The sequence below is a fragment of the Glarea lozoyensis genome (genome assembly GCF_000409485.1).
Source record: "Glarea lozoyensis ATCC 20868 chromosome Unknown GLAREA15, whole genome shotgun sequence".
NCBI lineage: Eukaryota > Fungi > Ascomycota > Leotiomycetes > Helotiales > Helotiaceae > Glarea > Glarea lozoyensis.
In genome coordinates this window covers 263,418-275,842 of record NW_007360989.1, presented here as the reverse complement: position 1 = coordinate 275,842, position 12,425 = coordinate 263,418, and the positions used below count along the sequence as shown (strand labels likewise).

General features: G+C 47.1%; 4 protein-coding genes across 4 annotated transcripts; 2 read left to right on the top strand and 2 right to left on the bottom strand.

Moving 5' to 3' along the window:
- Window positions 1-923: 923 nt before the first annotated feature.
- Window positions 924-4,884, bottom strand: GLAREA_05909 (SET; the record flags this gene model as incomplete). Its single annotated transcript, XM_008081323.1, has 3 exons — window positions 924-1,027; window positions 1,074-4,137; window positions 4,204-4,884. 3 exons carry the CDS (start codon window positions 4,882-4,884, stop codon window positions 924-926), a joined length of 3,849 nt encoding a protein of 1,282 aa, XP_008079514.1.
- A 2,233-nt stretch (window positions 4,885-7,117) lies between these two features.
- GLAREA_05908 (GTPase activation, GAP) lies at window positions 7,118-9,922 on the bottom strand (the record flags this gene model as incomplete). The annotated part of the gene is made up of 4 exons (XM_008081322.1): window positions 7,118-8,115; window positions 8,163-9,588; window positions 9,642-9,823; window positions 9,874-9,922. 4 exons carry the CDS (start codon window positions 9,920-9,922, stop codon window positions 7,118-7,120), a joined length of 2,655 nt encoding a protein of 884 aa, XP_008079513.1.
- Window positions 9,923-10,717: 795 nt separating this feature from the next.
- On the top strand, window positions 10,718-10,897 carry GLAREA_05907 (uncharacterized protein; the record flags this gene model as incomplete). Its single annotated transcript, XM_008081321.1, has 1 exon — window positions 10,718-10,897. The coding sequence occupies one exon, from the start codon at window positions 10,718-10,720 to the stop codon at window positions 10,895-10,897; it is 180 nt and encodes a 59-aa protein (XP_008079512.1).
- A 277-nt stretch (window positions 10,898-11,174) lies between these two features.
- GLAREA_05906 (Metallo-dependent hydrolase) lies at window positions 11,175-12,152 on the top strand (the record flags this gene model as incomplete). The annotated part of the gene is made up of 1 exon (XM_008081320.1): window positions 11,175-12,152. The coding sequence occupies one exon, from the start codon at window positions 11,175-11,177 to the stop codon at window positions 12,150-12,152; it is 978 nt and encodes a 325-aa protein (XP_008079511.1).
- Window positions 12,153-12,425: the final 273 nt, after the last annotated feature.

Here is a 12,425-nt window from a genome sequence, read left to right as displayed (position 1 = left end):
GGGGGGAGAAGGAGGTGGTCGAGTTGAAGGAAGAGTGGTGAGGTGGATGGGATGGGGTATTGGTTTCGCAGGAATGAGAGAGGGAAAGGCGATGGGGAAGGAATATTTGGAGGAAGGCATGAAGGGTGGATATATTGGTTGATGATACCCGGATGATCTATGCTCTGGCGTTACGGAAAGATAAAAGGGGCCGGAAAATAAAGTTGAGTTTGGGTGTCAAGCTACCTGGACACTGGCAGGATCTTGTGTGTTGAGCATCAAATTTTCTTCTGGTTAATGAGTAGTCTAAGATGTTGCGGATGTACTGGGAAGAATGTCTACGGAATTTTTCACATTATAAATCTAGATCGACAAAAGGATCACATGTTCACAGCGATTAGTCAAAAAATTTATCAAGTTTCCACATCAGAAAGATCTATTCTTTCATCTCCATATCTCAGGGACTACCTAAAGTCCTCCCATCACATCAACCCCAGCTATCTTTTTACATCCACCGACTAGCAAGCCATATAACGCATTAACGACCATCTCACTTCCTTTCTATTCATACAATCAGTAATGCCCCTTCCTCTCCAACCCCCCCATTTATAATCACCCAAGCCGCTGATGAAGCAGTGCCGAAAGCTGCCCCCTACCCATGATCAAACCGACGCAAGAGACATCAAGTCCAGCTCTCGAAATCGGGCATGATCAAAAAACAAACACATTTAACGCCGCAAAAAGGGGTCTCGGTTGAAAGAGTACTTTTTTTGCCCCCAACCCACCCGCCGTTTGAATGCATCGCAGAGAAAAAATATCAAATAACCGGGTGGGATTTCCCATGCCGCACAACTCCGGAATGTAAATCGAAATAAATTCGTCGTCGATAAAAGCCGTCTTTCAAAAGAAGTTGGGTTACATGTCGTTGATAGACCAAGGAAATATTAATTAAGGAAACCTTTACAGGCCACTGTTCCACAGAGGCAAGGAATACGATCGGTAGCCCCGATCTCACGCTCAAATTTGTAGTCGTAGGTGAGTTCCTCATCTGTGATATATTAGTGTGATATCTTTGAACGCGGTGAAAAACTTACTCATAGCGATGTCACGTAACGCGTAAATGACAATTCGCTTGCTTTTCTCCACGGTGATGATTTTGGCCGTGCAGTTCGGCATACAACTGTGATTGATGAATCTTGCGATTCCGCCCTTCTTGGTTGCATCTACAACAGTATTCTCATCGATTCGGAAAAGGTAACTGCTGCCAATGCCACTTCGTAGATAATTGTTTTCACGAAGGTCCGCAACTTGTTGTCGGATCTTTTCTCCCACATATTCAATAATCATATCGTTGATTGCAATGTTCTCCATAGCATACAAGCCCCAATTGTGAATTGCCGAACGAGCGAATTTGACGGGCTTCTTACGTTTCTGAAGCTGGTTGAAACGCAGGGCATCAGATTCGCCCCCAAGAGCCTTCTTCTGATCTTCAAGGCCTGCCACAAAACGTCGGTTATTGACACGACTCGCTCGTGAATTCCCTTTCGCTTGCAATTTCTCTGCAGCCATTTTGGCAGCTTCGGCAGCTTCAGCAACGATATCTTTGCCTGCCCTGGAAGCCTGGGCTTCGCGCTCTTCGCGGGCTTTCTGGACTTTGATTCGATGTGGGAGGTATTTGGATTTGGTGTCGTTCAGGATCTTTGTGTATCCTTCAGTACGAGCACAACCTGTCTTGTTGCGCACGTAGTAACCTTCGACAGCAGTGTCGGTCGTCACGGGCCCGCACACCCCACCACGATTGAGAGATTTGATTTGATCTTGCTGCCACGACCATGTTTGCACATTGACAACTGGTCGAGGCGATTGGGACTTTGATAACCTCGAGGCTTTGGACCGAAATAGTTCCAATGCAATAGGAGTATCTTCGTCATCTCGTAGGATAGTGCGGAGCCCATCCAAATCAATAATGGTTCGGAAATCGTCGACAACCGTAGCAGTTGGGTGATGCAAAGACTTGCCCCAGTCGACAGAAGTCTCCACGGGAGCCTTTTCAATAACGTCCTCGTCATCATCGAGCTCAATCTCATGTACATCGCTAGATGGCTGAAGAAGCTCCTCCATGTAGACGCCTTCTTGTTGTTTTTTGAGGGCCTCTCGCTCTTCAAATATTTGCTTCTTCGATTTCTTTTTCTTCACAGCCTTTGCTTTCTTCGTATGCTCCAGAGCATCGGCTTGAGATCTGAGCACGCCGTCTATGTCGGTCATGGCAATATCTTCATCAACAGTTGACGCAGATAACGGGAATTCGCTCTCGATTTTATCAGCATCGATACCGAATAGCTCCTCATCAGTCTTCTTTTGTCGCTTTAAGGCTGCTTCAACATGCAGGTCAAGTTTGCGTTTCTTTGAAGGAACAAGAGAATCTCCAACAACAAAAGCTGCATCGCTTGCAGAATCTTCATCCCTTGTGTCAATCGATCTGGAATCATCCTTTGATAGATCTCTGTCGACACTGGGACCAACTTCTTCGTTGTCAGACGATTCGTCATCTGAACTCATCCGGCTGCGAGATCTTGATTCAGGTTCTTCGGTAAAAATTGCACGAGAGCGGTCTTCTGGCTCTTCGTCGGAATCGTCTTCTTCGATCCATCGATGCGCAAGAGGTCTGACCACCGGCTTCCTACTTTCTGCACGTTTCCTGGCGAAAGGATCTTTGAAACCAACATTAAGGTTCTTGTTCTTTTTGTTCAACTTAATCCGACCAAGTGCATTAAGATTCATAACCTTCGATACACCACCTCCACGTTCCATGATACCACTTCGAGAATTAGGAGTTCCAATAGGACTTCCATCCGTATCGTCATCTGTGTCGATAAAAGCAGGCTTAAAGCCTTCCGGATCAGGAATATTGTACTTGCGACGCCTCGAAGTGTGGTTTGCTGGATCCATAAAGGTATGGAGAGTAGGATCGGCAAGTTCCTTGCGAATATACTGAAGCAATTGCTCTTTCATCTGCCGCCGTATAACCTCAACAGCCTCTTTAGAAGGATCGAAGTTCCTTGCGCGCTCTTTGATCTCTTCCTCTAGGTCGGCTGCGTCCTCAATCTTGCGATCGATTGCATCTTGCTTCTCGCGTAATTCGATCTCGCGTCGGGGTGGACTTCGACTACGTCTGCGAACTGGTTCATGAGCTCGCCCTGCGTTGGGTCGAGATCCGTTCGTGCCATATGGGTAGATCTTCATCATCAACTCATAGTTAAAAAACTGGGTTCCGTTGTTCATCCTATAGCATCGCTCGGCATCCGCCCTGCCATACGAGTTTGCCGGAAAGATAACATAGTACCCGTATCGATCGATTTGTACATCGAATTCCCCAAATTTTCGCAACTTCTTTCGCAGATGCGGTACGGTAGCTGCCAAGATCGGCACTGATTCTTTCGAAACAAAAAGGTACGGTTCGTGTTCAAGTTTCAGGGAAAGTGGCTCATCATTTTCCATCATCTGCTGGGCCCTAGGCTTCGTCGGTACGACCGCAGGAACAAACGCTCGAGGGACTCGATTGGCATACGCCGCAGGGCCTTTTGGAGCGGTCGGTGGTGGTCCTGAGGTTTTGGCGCCTTCAGCGGGTTTCGGCAAGGTTGGCGCAGGAGCAGCGACTGGTGCAGGTGGAGGCGGTGGTTTACTGTGTCTAACAAGAACATCTTCGAGCATGCGCCGGCTCTTTCTGCCATCCGGATCAAATCCTACCTTTACATTATTGCTACCAATGCGTGCGCCATGTGCCTTATTGACCGCAACTCTTGCAGCTTGTATAGCAGAGATGCTTACCACACCTTTCTCATATTTATCTTTGTAACGGAACGTGCCAAATCCCAGGCAGCTGCCATTCTCGGGATGAAGCTTGTTGCTGCTCTCCGCGATATCACCAAAAGCTGAAAAGTAGGCAGTGACATGTGAGAAATTGTGAAGAGGATCGAATCCCATGACAACCACTTGTGTTGGAGGACAAATTAAAGACGTCTTTGGGTCGTATTTGTAACGAGGTAGGATTTCTGGCGCTTGGAGAAATTGAGATCGTGCCAAGTGGAAATTGGTATTGATATATCCCAATCTGCCACCTTTGGCTAGTCGCGGATCTGGGGGAGCGTCATCTTCTTCCTGTAAAAGCTATTAGCTAGGCATTCACACAAAAAAGATGACGCTCCCCGCAGATTTTATACATACCAAGCCAAACTCCTTTTCTTTTCCATATTTTTTTATGCCTTTGATAGCAAAGGTATGCTGATCATATGTACGCTTGTAGCCTTGCACAGTTTTATTCGGGTCTCGAGCGAATGTTCTCGGTGTTGGGAGTTCATGCTCCGCCAGGGCAGAATGCGCTTGTGGGACGTCATGCGGGACAATCGATGTATCGGCAGTGAGCCCACTTAAGTGGTCACTGATCTTCTGTTGTTGCGGGCTTGTGATTCGATTTGGGGAAGAATCGATATTGGTCACAGGTGTGAGAGTGTTCATATTCTGCGAAGCCTCAGTCGTAGGCTTGTTCGAGTGTAGCGCGGCCGCGCTAAAAACAGATGATACTGTACTCGCGTGTGAACTTGCTGAGCCCACCCCATTGAGCAAATCTCCTTGCACACTGTCGTTGTCATCTGCTGTGAAGACAGACGTATCTGTGTTGGAGATTGTGGGAGTCTTGCTACCCCCCGCGGACGCAGGAATGGCCGTAGCATCATCCCCACGAAGTTGTGAATTCGCGGTCACAGCTTGCGTATTCGCAGTGCGGAGACTTGGCGAATCCAAATTGCGAGATTTGACCTTTTCTCTTTCTTTTGCCTTCTCGCGGGCGGCTTTGGTGGCAGCTGGGAAGAATGCGGAGAAGCCCACGGCCCCTTGAGGACGAGACATCGTAGCACAAAGAACGATCTACCTCTTCCTCCGCCAAACGACCATCGTCTCTGTGCGATAAGACTCAGGTAACGGCATGCAGTGATTGAAGCGGCGAAGGCCAAGTATATGCGCAGAGCGAAAGAAGGGAGGTGTTCCACGCGACGCCCTCGAGGGACAGATCTGATGTTAACGTGTACTTCGCGACGAGCGGTTTGGAGGTGAAGGACGGTAATAAATCTGGCACAAGGTCAACAAAAGTTGGCAGATGTAATGACGAGGATAAGAGAGACGGCGGTGTTGAGGAGCGATGGGGTGGTTCAGGTGTTGTCGGGACGGTCAGGTTTGCTGTGGTTGTCGGATGGAATGAAGTTCCAGCCAGAAATGGCCTAGGCTGCTTTCGGACGACCTAGTCCAGTCCCAGTTCAAAGGAGATGACGAAGTGCGCGAGAAACTCTACAACAACAATTCACCTTATTTTCATATAGTCATGAATCACATTAAAGCCGATATGCAAATTTTTATCATTTTTTAGCTGCAAATTATTTCTTAATCTCTCCTTTTTGAAAATTGTCAAGCTTGAGCGGTTATGAACTCAAGACTCCTGACTCGAAGTCCATGCTAGCAAGCACCATCCATCACGAACCTGTCACGCCTTCGAAATTTCCAAATTCAACGCGACAAAAATCTCCTGTTGGAATGAAATTCTGCTCAAATGCATCTTTAGTCTAGGATTCGACACAATCGCGCTTCTATTTATGTTTATTTACATTGCTCCTGCATTTCAAGCTATTTCTGTTGTAACCCCTTCCCCTTTATTATTCGGCACGTGCGACTTCTGCAATCAACCCTAATCACTGCTTTCAGGTGTCACCATTCTTTGTGGACGGTAAGAACGAGCACTTGATTTGATATAATGCATTCGTTCGGACTTCTTTCTCTGGCCATACATTGCCCGCCGTCAATGCATGAATCGAAGAAATCCGAATCCTAATTCATCTGCATACTATCAACAGTGTTATAGTGACAAGTGTTTAAGCGGATCAAATATATTTCTCAAGGAGGTAATCTTACATTGGATACTAGCATTGTGACTCCTTCGAGACAGCCCAGGTAAATCATGGATCCACTATCCACTCCAAATGTGTGCACAATCCCCCTCAAATCTTGTCAATGTATTTTTTGATCCAAAACAAACCAGTATGATCAACAATCCCATGACATTTGACAGGTTTTCTTGTTGTGTAACATATCGGCCTAGCGATCAAGTCAGACACAGAAACCCCTCCAGAAGCGCAATTATAAATACTGAAAGACATTCCAACCGAAGAAAACTGCCTTGACACATAAATGGTAAATGTGATGATGTAGTTACTTGTGGACGTGCTGTATAGATAAGCACTGTTCCCCAGGTAACCTTACTACTAAAATAGCTTTATGAAGTGTCAAGACTAACTAATCTAAGGTATGCACAAGATCATACTCCTAAATACCTAGCCACCAAAAAAAATACACTGACTTACGATGTGACATGACGTCTTCCACATAATGACAAAATCGATCTTCTTCCCGTTTTACCAAGGTTAGATCACAAATGACATTTTAAAACTCAATAACTGGTGACAACCTACACATATACCCGTGTCTCTACTTCATGATGATTATCCAGCGGATACTTCACCGTGGAATGCTAGGAGCATCTGTCTAGTGATTAACGCGTTGCCTGTTAAAATATATGGCCAGAGACAGGCTGAACCATCAGTATGTGACAATATCTGTACTGAGAGTATCGCGTGTTATTCTAGTATTCTCCTCCACAGACTACAATCTCTAGATAGGAAATCAAAATCAGGAGAAATCAATATAGTCAACAGCCCAGGGATTTAAGTTAAAATATAAAAGCGGTTCTTTCATGTTTCACAGATTCATTATAAACCACAACCTAGCATACGCGCAATCACTAAATTGCGGTTGGTGCTTTTTCCATTGGTATCAACGACAGACGAATGAAACATTTCCTAATTGTGATATATATGCGTTTGTGAATCGTTATTCATGCTCTGTAAGGGCAGCATCTTTCCATAGAACGGACTCCACGCAAATCGGGGAAGGGTATCAACCATCGCATTCATGTTCGACATCAAATAGTCGGGGAATCTATAGTACATACATACAAGTTCCTCAACTTGGCCCAAGTGTTCCACGCTCCCGGTAATTAACTCCACGAATACAACGCTTTTCAATTATCCTAGCGTTAATCATCCATGGGCTTGTCAACAAGAGTAACGCCAAACTTCTCCCCGACTCCATCGTCATATCCACTCATACTGCCAACACTGTCGCGTTTCGATTGGTCGTGGTTTTGCCCCATGCGTAAGGCTACTGGCTTTCGACCACCAAATCGTCCACCCACAGCTGCAGGCGCTCTGCCTAAGCTATTCCGTTTCTCGACAGAATTCTTCTCGGCGCTGATGGCTTCATTCATCATACCGTCGTCCATTCCTGGCATGTACGTTGCACTGGTGGTCGTGGTATCTGATGAGCCGTTGGTGATACTCTGGAGAGGCGCCGATGAGGAAACAGGGGCTGCAGTTGCATCAGTAGAGGCAACGATGGTATCTCCGGGAACCTCAAGACTGTGTCTGGCGACGGTCTGCTTTTCTCTTGGATTGGTAGGTGATGTCTGAACCGGGAATCTTGTCTCCGGGCCACCAGAGCTTCTGTCTCGACGATGGCCACGAGGTGATGGTGCAGGAGAAGGTGCTCGGCTGCGCGAACCACCACTGTGACCACTGGCGGCAATTACAGCACGTTGACGCGCCTCGAAATTGGCTTTACGATTGCTCTCATCTGTGCTAATTGCTCTTGGCCTAGTGTCAACACTAATACTATGCGTCAAGGATGAGGCACGCTTCAATTCGCTGAAGATGGCGGTTTTATGTGCGAAGAGGTCCCTAATTAGGCGATAAGAGTATTTCTCCTCCATAGTCATGGAGGTCTCCGTCCTTGGCCGCAGAATGCAGGGTGCTAATGCGGTAGCTAGTGCAGCGATATAAGCTTCATCTGCAGACGTCAATTCGATAAGTCTGGTGAAGTGGGTCATTAATGCGTCTAGAGTCGCGATATTAGCTAGACGTAATTGGCTAAGCGTATTTTGCAATACAGAAATGCGGGTTTCATCCGATGATTCAGATGCTGGGGTGGAATATATGGTCTTCATGATTTCATAGACGTGTGACGAGACAAGGGAATCTGAGTAACGTTAGCTGAAGCTCACAGTCCACAGAAAGACGACGCACCTGGAAGTTCTAACAAGTACAATTTAAGTACGCTGGCAATTATGGGAATTTCAAATGGCTCCAAAGTTTCAACGCTAAATTGCTTGCCGGTATTCAAGGCCTCTCGGACCCGATGAGTTTGTGAAAGTGGTACTTCGACGAGCCAGACGCTTCGGCGAGCCTCATCGCCTTCAAGATCTGGGTAGCGGTTGTCCAAAAATGTCAAGATAGTGGTAATGATTGTAGGAACGCGCTTCCTGTCTGTTCGTGCACGCGCCTCAAGATCCACACCGAAGGTTTGTTCGTCGGCAGAGTTATAATAATTCTCGTAAACAGTAACTTTTGGGGCGAAACCACCCGTTCGGTAATTCTCAAGGAGATATCGAAGATCTCCAAGCGGCTGGACAGTTTCCTGATAGAGCATCATTTTGTCCACGGTAGATTGCAAACTTGGAATGACGTTGCTAATAGTACCGGAAAAGTCCAAGATGATCGTTTTCATGGCCTTTAATCTGTCCAGCTCGCAGCGCTCTAGATATCTCAGATGCTCAATAATAGCTTCTTCCATCTGACATCGGTATAGGTCAAGCTTTCGGACACCGGCTTTATATCTTTGGTCTGCCTCAGCGGCTTCTCTGCGAAGACGGTCGCCTGGTGTTTCATTGGGATAGGCACTGTTCAAAGGATTCCAACCAGCTAGGTACTCGGTAACAGTTCCGACTACTGGAGATTCCAGTGTATCACTGTTGGCGAGCGAGAATGTTCGACCAAGAGGCTGCTTCTTCTCCGGAACACCCGCCCACTGGAAAGCTTTTGGCTTCCATTGGTAAGACATCTTTGAACTATTGGCAAACTCATTTCCTACATTGCCAATCAGTCTTAAGAATCCATGACCAATAAGGTCCTGTCCAATCCTCTCAGCATGGCTGACGCTAGTCGCGCCCATGTGCTTCTGGAGGTAGTCCACGATATCCGCTCCTGGTGTGGTGTTCGTGTATGTGCCCAGAATTGCAACCTTGGTCTCGCCGAGCCTCACAGTCTGCAGGATGTGCGTCAGAATTTTGCGCACCTGCTCTGGCTGGTAGAATTCATCGGCAATCTCGAGTGGCTCATCTTCCTCTTCCTCCTTGTCCTGAACTTTGATCTCGGGTATTTTTGGTTTCGGACTCATTTCTGGATCTTGGAAGGCCAGCTTGTTCTCCTCCTCAATATCTTCGACTAGCCGGCATTTGTTGAAGTACTGACTCCTCAGCTTCTTGACAATCTCGGCCTGCCTATCGTGCGTCTTGATATGTGACTGCAGCTCGTCTTGGGAATTCTGTAGTCGGGACTCGTGTGCGTCGCACCACCTCGTGAAAGGCGCAACGACAAGATCTCTAATGCTCTGGGCAATCTTTCGGTGGTTCTTAGCGGCCTCTTCCATTTCAGTGCGGACACCATCGTAGGCCTAACATCCAGTCAGCTCAACTACTTGCCCATCCTCATGACTCTATGTCTAACCTTCCGCACACTGGCTCCATCATCGCGGGAGAATCCGCCAGCTATCCTATCTGTGGCCGGTCCTATTTCACCCAGTTTCATCCCATAAACATCCTCGGCTTCAGCTCGCATCCGCGCAATGGTAAGAATCTGCTGGTTCTCTGCCACGCCCTGCTGAAGTTTACCAAACAAAACACCAAGGCCTATTCCAAGCATTAGATCTCAGCACGCCAGGAGGTTTACAATTACTTACCTCCAGCATAGTCGCCGGATGACCAGAACGAATCTGCGAAGCCTGGCATGACTGGCGGTCTGTTGTCGTACTACAAAGGAAGCTTTGGCTACAGAACGTGCATGTGCGAGCGCTGAGAACGGGTGTCGTGGTATATGGCAGGCCCTTTGCTATTGATTGTTGCGTTAAGCAATCGCTGGATCGAATAACGGTTTGAGTGGAATCTTGCGTGTGCACAGTGCTCCTTTTCCTTCTTCCGTTGGGATCCTGGTCGCTTCGTCGGCCGCCTCAGTGTTACACAGTAATTGTGGAATAGTAGAGACTGAGAGTGAAGCTATTGATATGAGGGATTATTGGTGTGATATTGAAGTGAGAGTAGATGAGGGAGAATTCTGGGGACCTGTGAGTGTGTTGTGAGTCAAGTGAAGGAGCGACGATGAGGTCAAATTCAAAGATGCAGTGTTGTCCGATCCGTCCAGCCAACTCGTATATCCTGGATTCTGCTTCGCACAGTGACGCGCCAAACACAGCTGTGGGCCCACTAAAAATGACAGAAGCGGAATAGATCCATCTACTTCTAATTACATGCTGACAGGTCACGTGACCGTCAATGTCCACCTTCCTCGCTCCTTCCAATCCCAACTGGGGAGACAGACCCAGACGACATCAACGCATGTTGTTGTTTTTTTCAATAATTATGAACCCGTTTACAGAAAACCGACCTTCACCGGCAGATTTGCTTTGTATACATAGCTCTGAACAGTCGCCAACTCAATGTTCAGAGAAGTCAAATATAGCTATAGAAAACGCGCTTAGAAATCGGTCTATTCATCATCACAATTATTCAAAAAGCCGACTCATCAACATGATTGCATTAGCGTTCTGCTCCGCGATCATCTTTATCACTCTTCATATAATACCAGCAAGCACACTCAACTGGCAAGCCAGCAATTCTCCACAATCTATCGAGCAACGAGTGAACCGGATTCTAAGTCACACCCCACTTATTGGTATATACATGTTCATCTTAGCGGTTTCCATCTGACAAACTAGAATAAGATCATGCGTCTCTAATGCAATCATAGATGGACACAATGACCTTGCAATTCTCATCCGGTTTCTCTACAATAATCAGATATATGACCCAAAGTTCAAACAGCCGTTTGAGGAGGGCGGAATGCCTATGCATGTTGACTTACCAAGATTGAAACAGGGAATGAACGGTGGTGCCTTTTGGAGTGCCTTTGTGCCATGTCCGTCCAACGGGTCTGACTTTTCCAACGAAAACTATGCAAAATGTGAGTGGTTCCCTCTTCCCAGAAATGCCTAGTGCCTGGTCATTCAGCATGGGACTCAAACTCACCTTTTGTTTAGCTGTCGAATTCACACTCACTCAAATCGATCTCCTGAAGCGTTTGCAATCAGCTTATCCTGTCTTCTCTTTACCACCAAATAGCACGACTGCTTTGGAGGCTTTTAGAGCCGGGCAGCTGATTTCACCTCTTGCCATTGAAGGACTTCATCAAATCGGAAATTCGATCTCAAACCTCCGCCTGTTCCATACTTTAGGCGTGAGGTACGCTACTCTCACTCACAACTGCCACAATATCTACGCCGATGCCGCCTTGCTTGAGCAAGATCATGGCGTAGTTGTTGCGGAGCCAAAGTGGGGAGGCGTCTCTCCTGCAGGACGAGACCTCATTCACGAAATGAACCGCCTTGGAATGATCGTTGATCTCGCCCATGTCAGTCAAGATACTATGCGCGACGTCCTCGGTGGGTCGGATCATTGGGAAGGAAGTGCTGCACCACCAATCTACAGTCACTCTTCTGCCTACGCTTTATGCCCACATCCACGAAATGTTCCAGATGACATTCTGCATTTAGTGAAGAAGAAAAATAGCGTTGTCATGGTCAACTTCAGCCCAGACTTTGTATCTTGTGTTGCAAATTCGTCTGACCCATCTGGGATGCCAATTTTCGACCCATCCAACTCAACACTTGCCCATGTCGTTCGACACATCGTGCATATAGGGGAGTTGATCGGATATGACCACGTTGGCCTTGGAAGCGATTTTGATGGAATTCCAACCACGCCTACCGGCCTCGACGACGTTAGTAAATTTCCAGACCTTGTCGCAGAGATGCTCTCCCAGGGTGTCAGTGACAAAGATGCGGCTAAGGTAGTTGGTGGAAACATTTTACGGGTATGGGGGGATGTAGACGAGGTTGCTCATAAGATGCAGGCTGCTGGTGAAAAGCCTCTTGAGGATGAACTACCTAGTCTGAGATGGCTATGAAGGGCACAAGAATCGTCCTTGTGTATAGTTCGAACAATTGTGGACCATTAGTATGACCATGGATGCGAACTGGGCTGGGATTTCTCTCATTCCGCCTTTGCTATTTCCTCGGTGATGTCCTTCTTAATACATCTATCCTCAACAACGCTGCCAACCAGGGGCTGTATACTTATACCACTTGCTTGTTATTTCCAAACCAACCCTGGACTGAAATTTTCGTCATCCAGTTGTGAGTTCTATATCCACAAGTGTACAACTGTGGAGGGGTAGCTT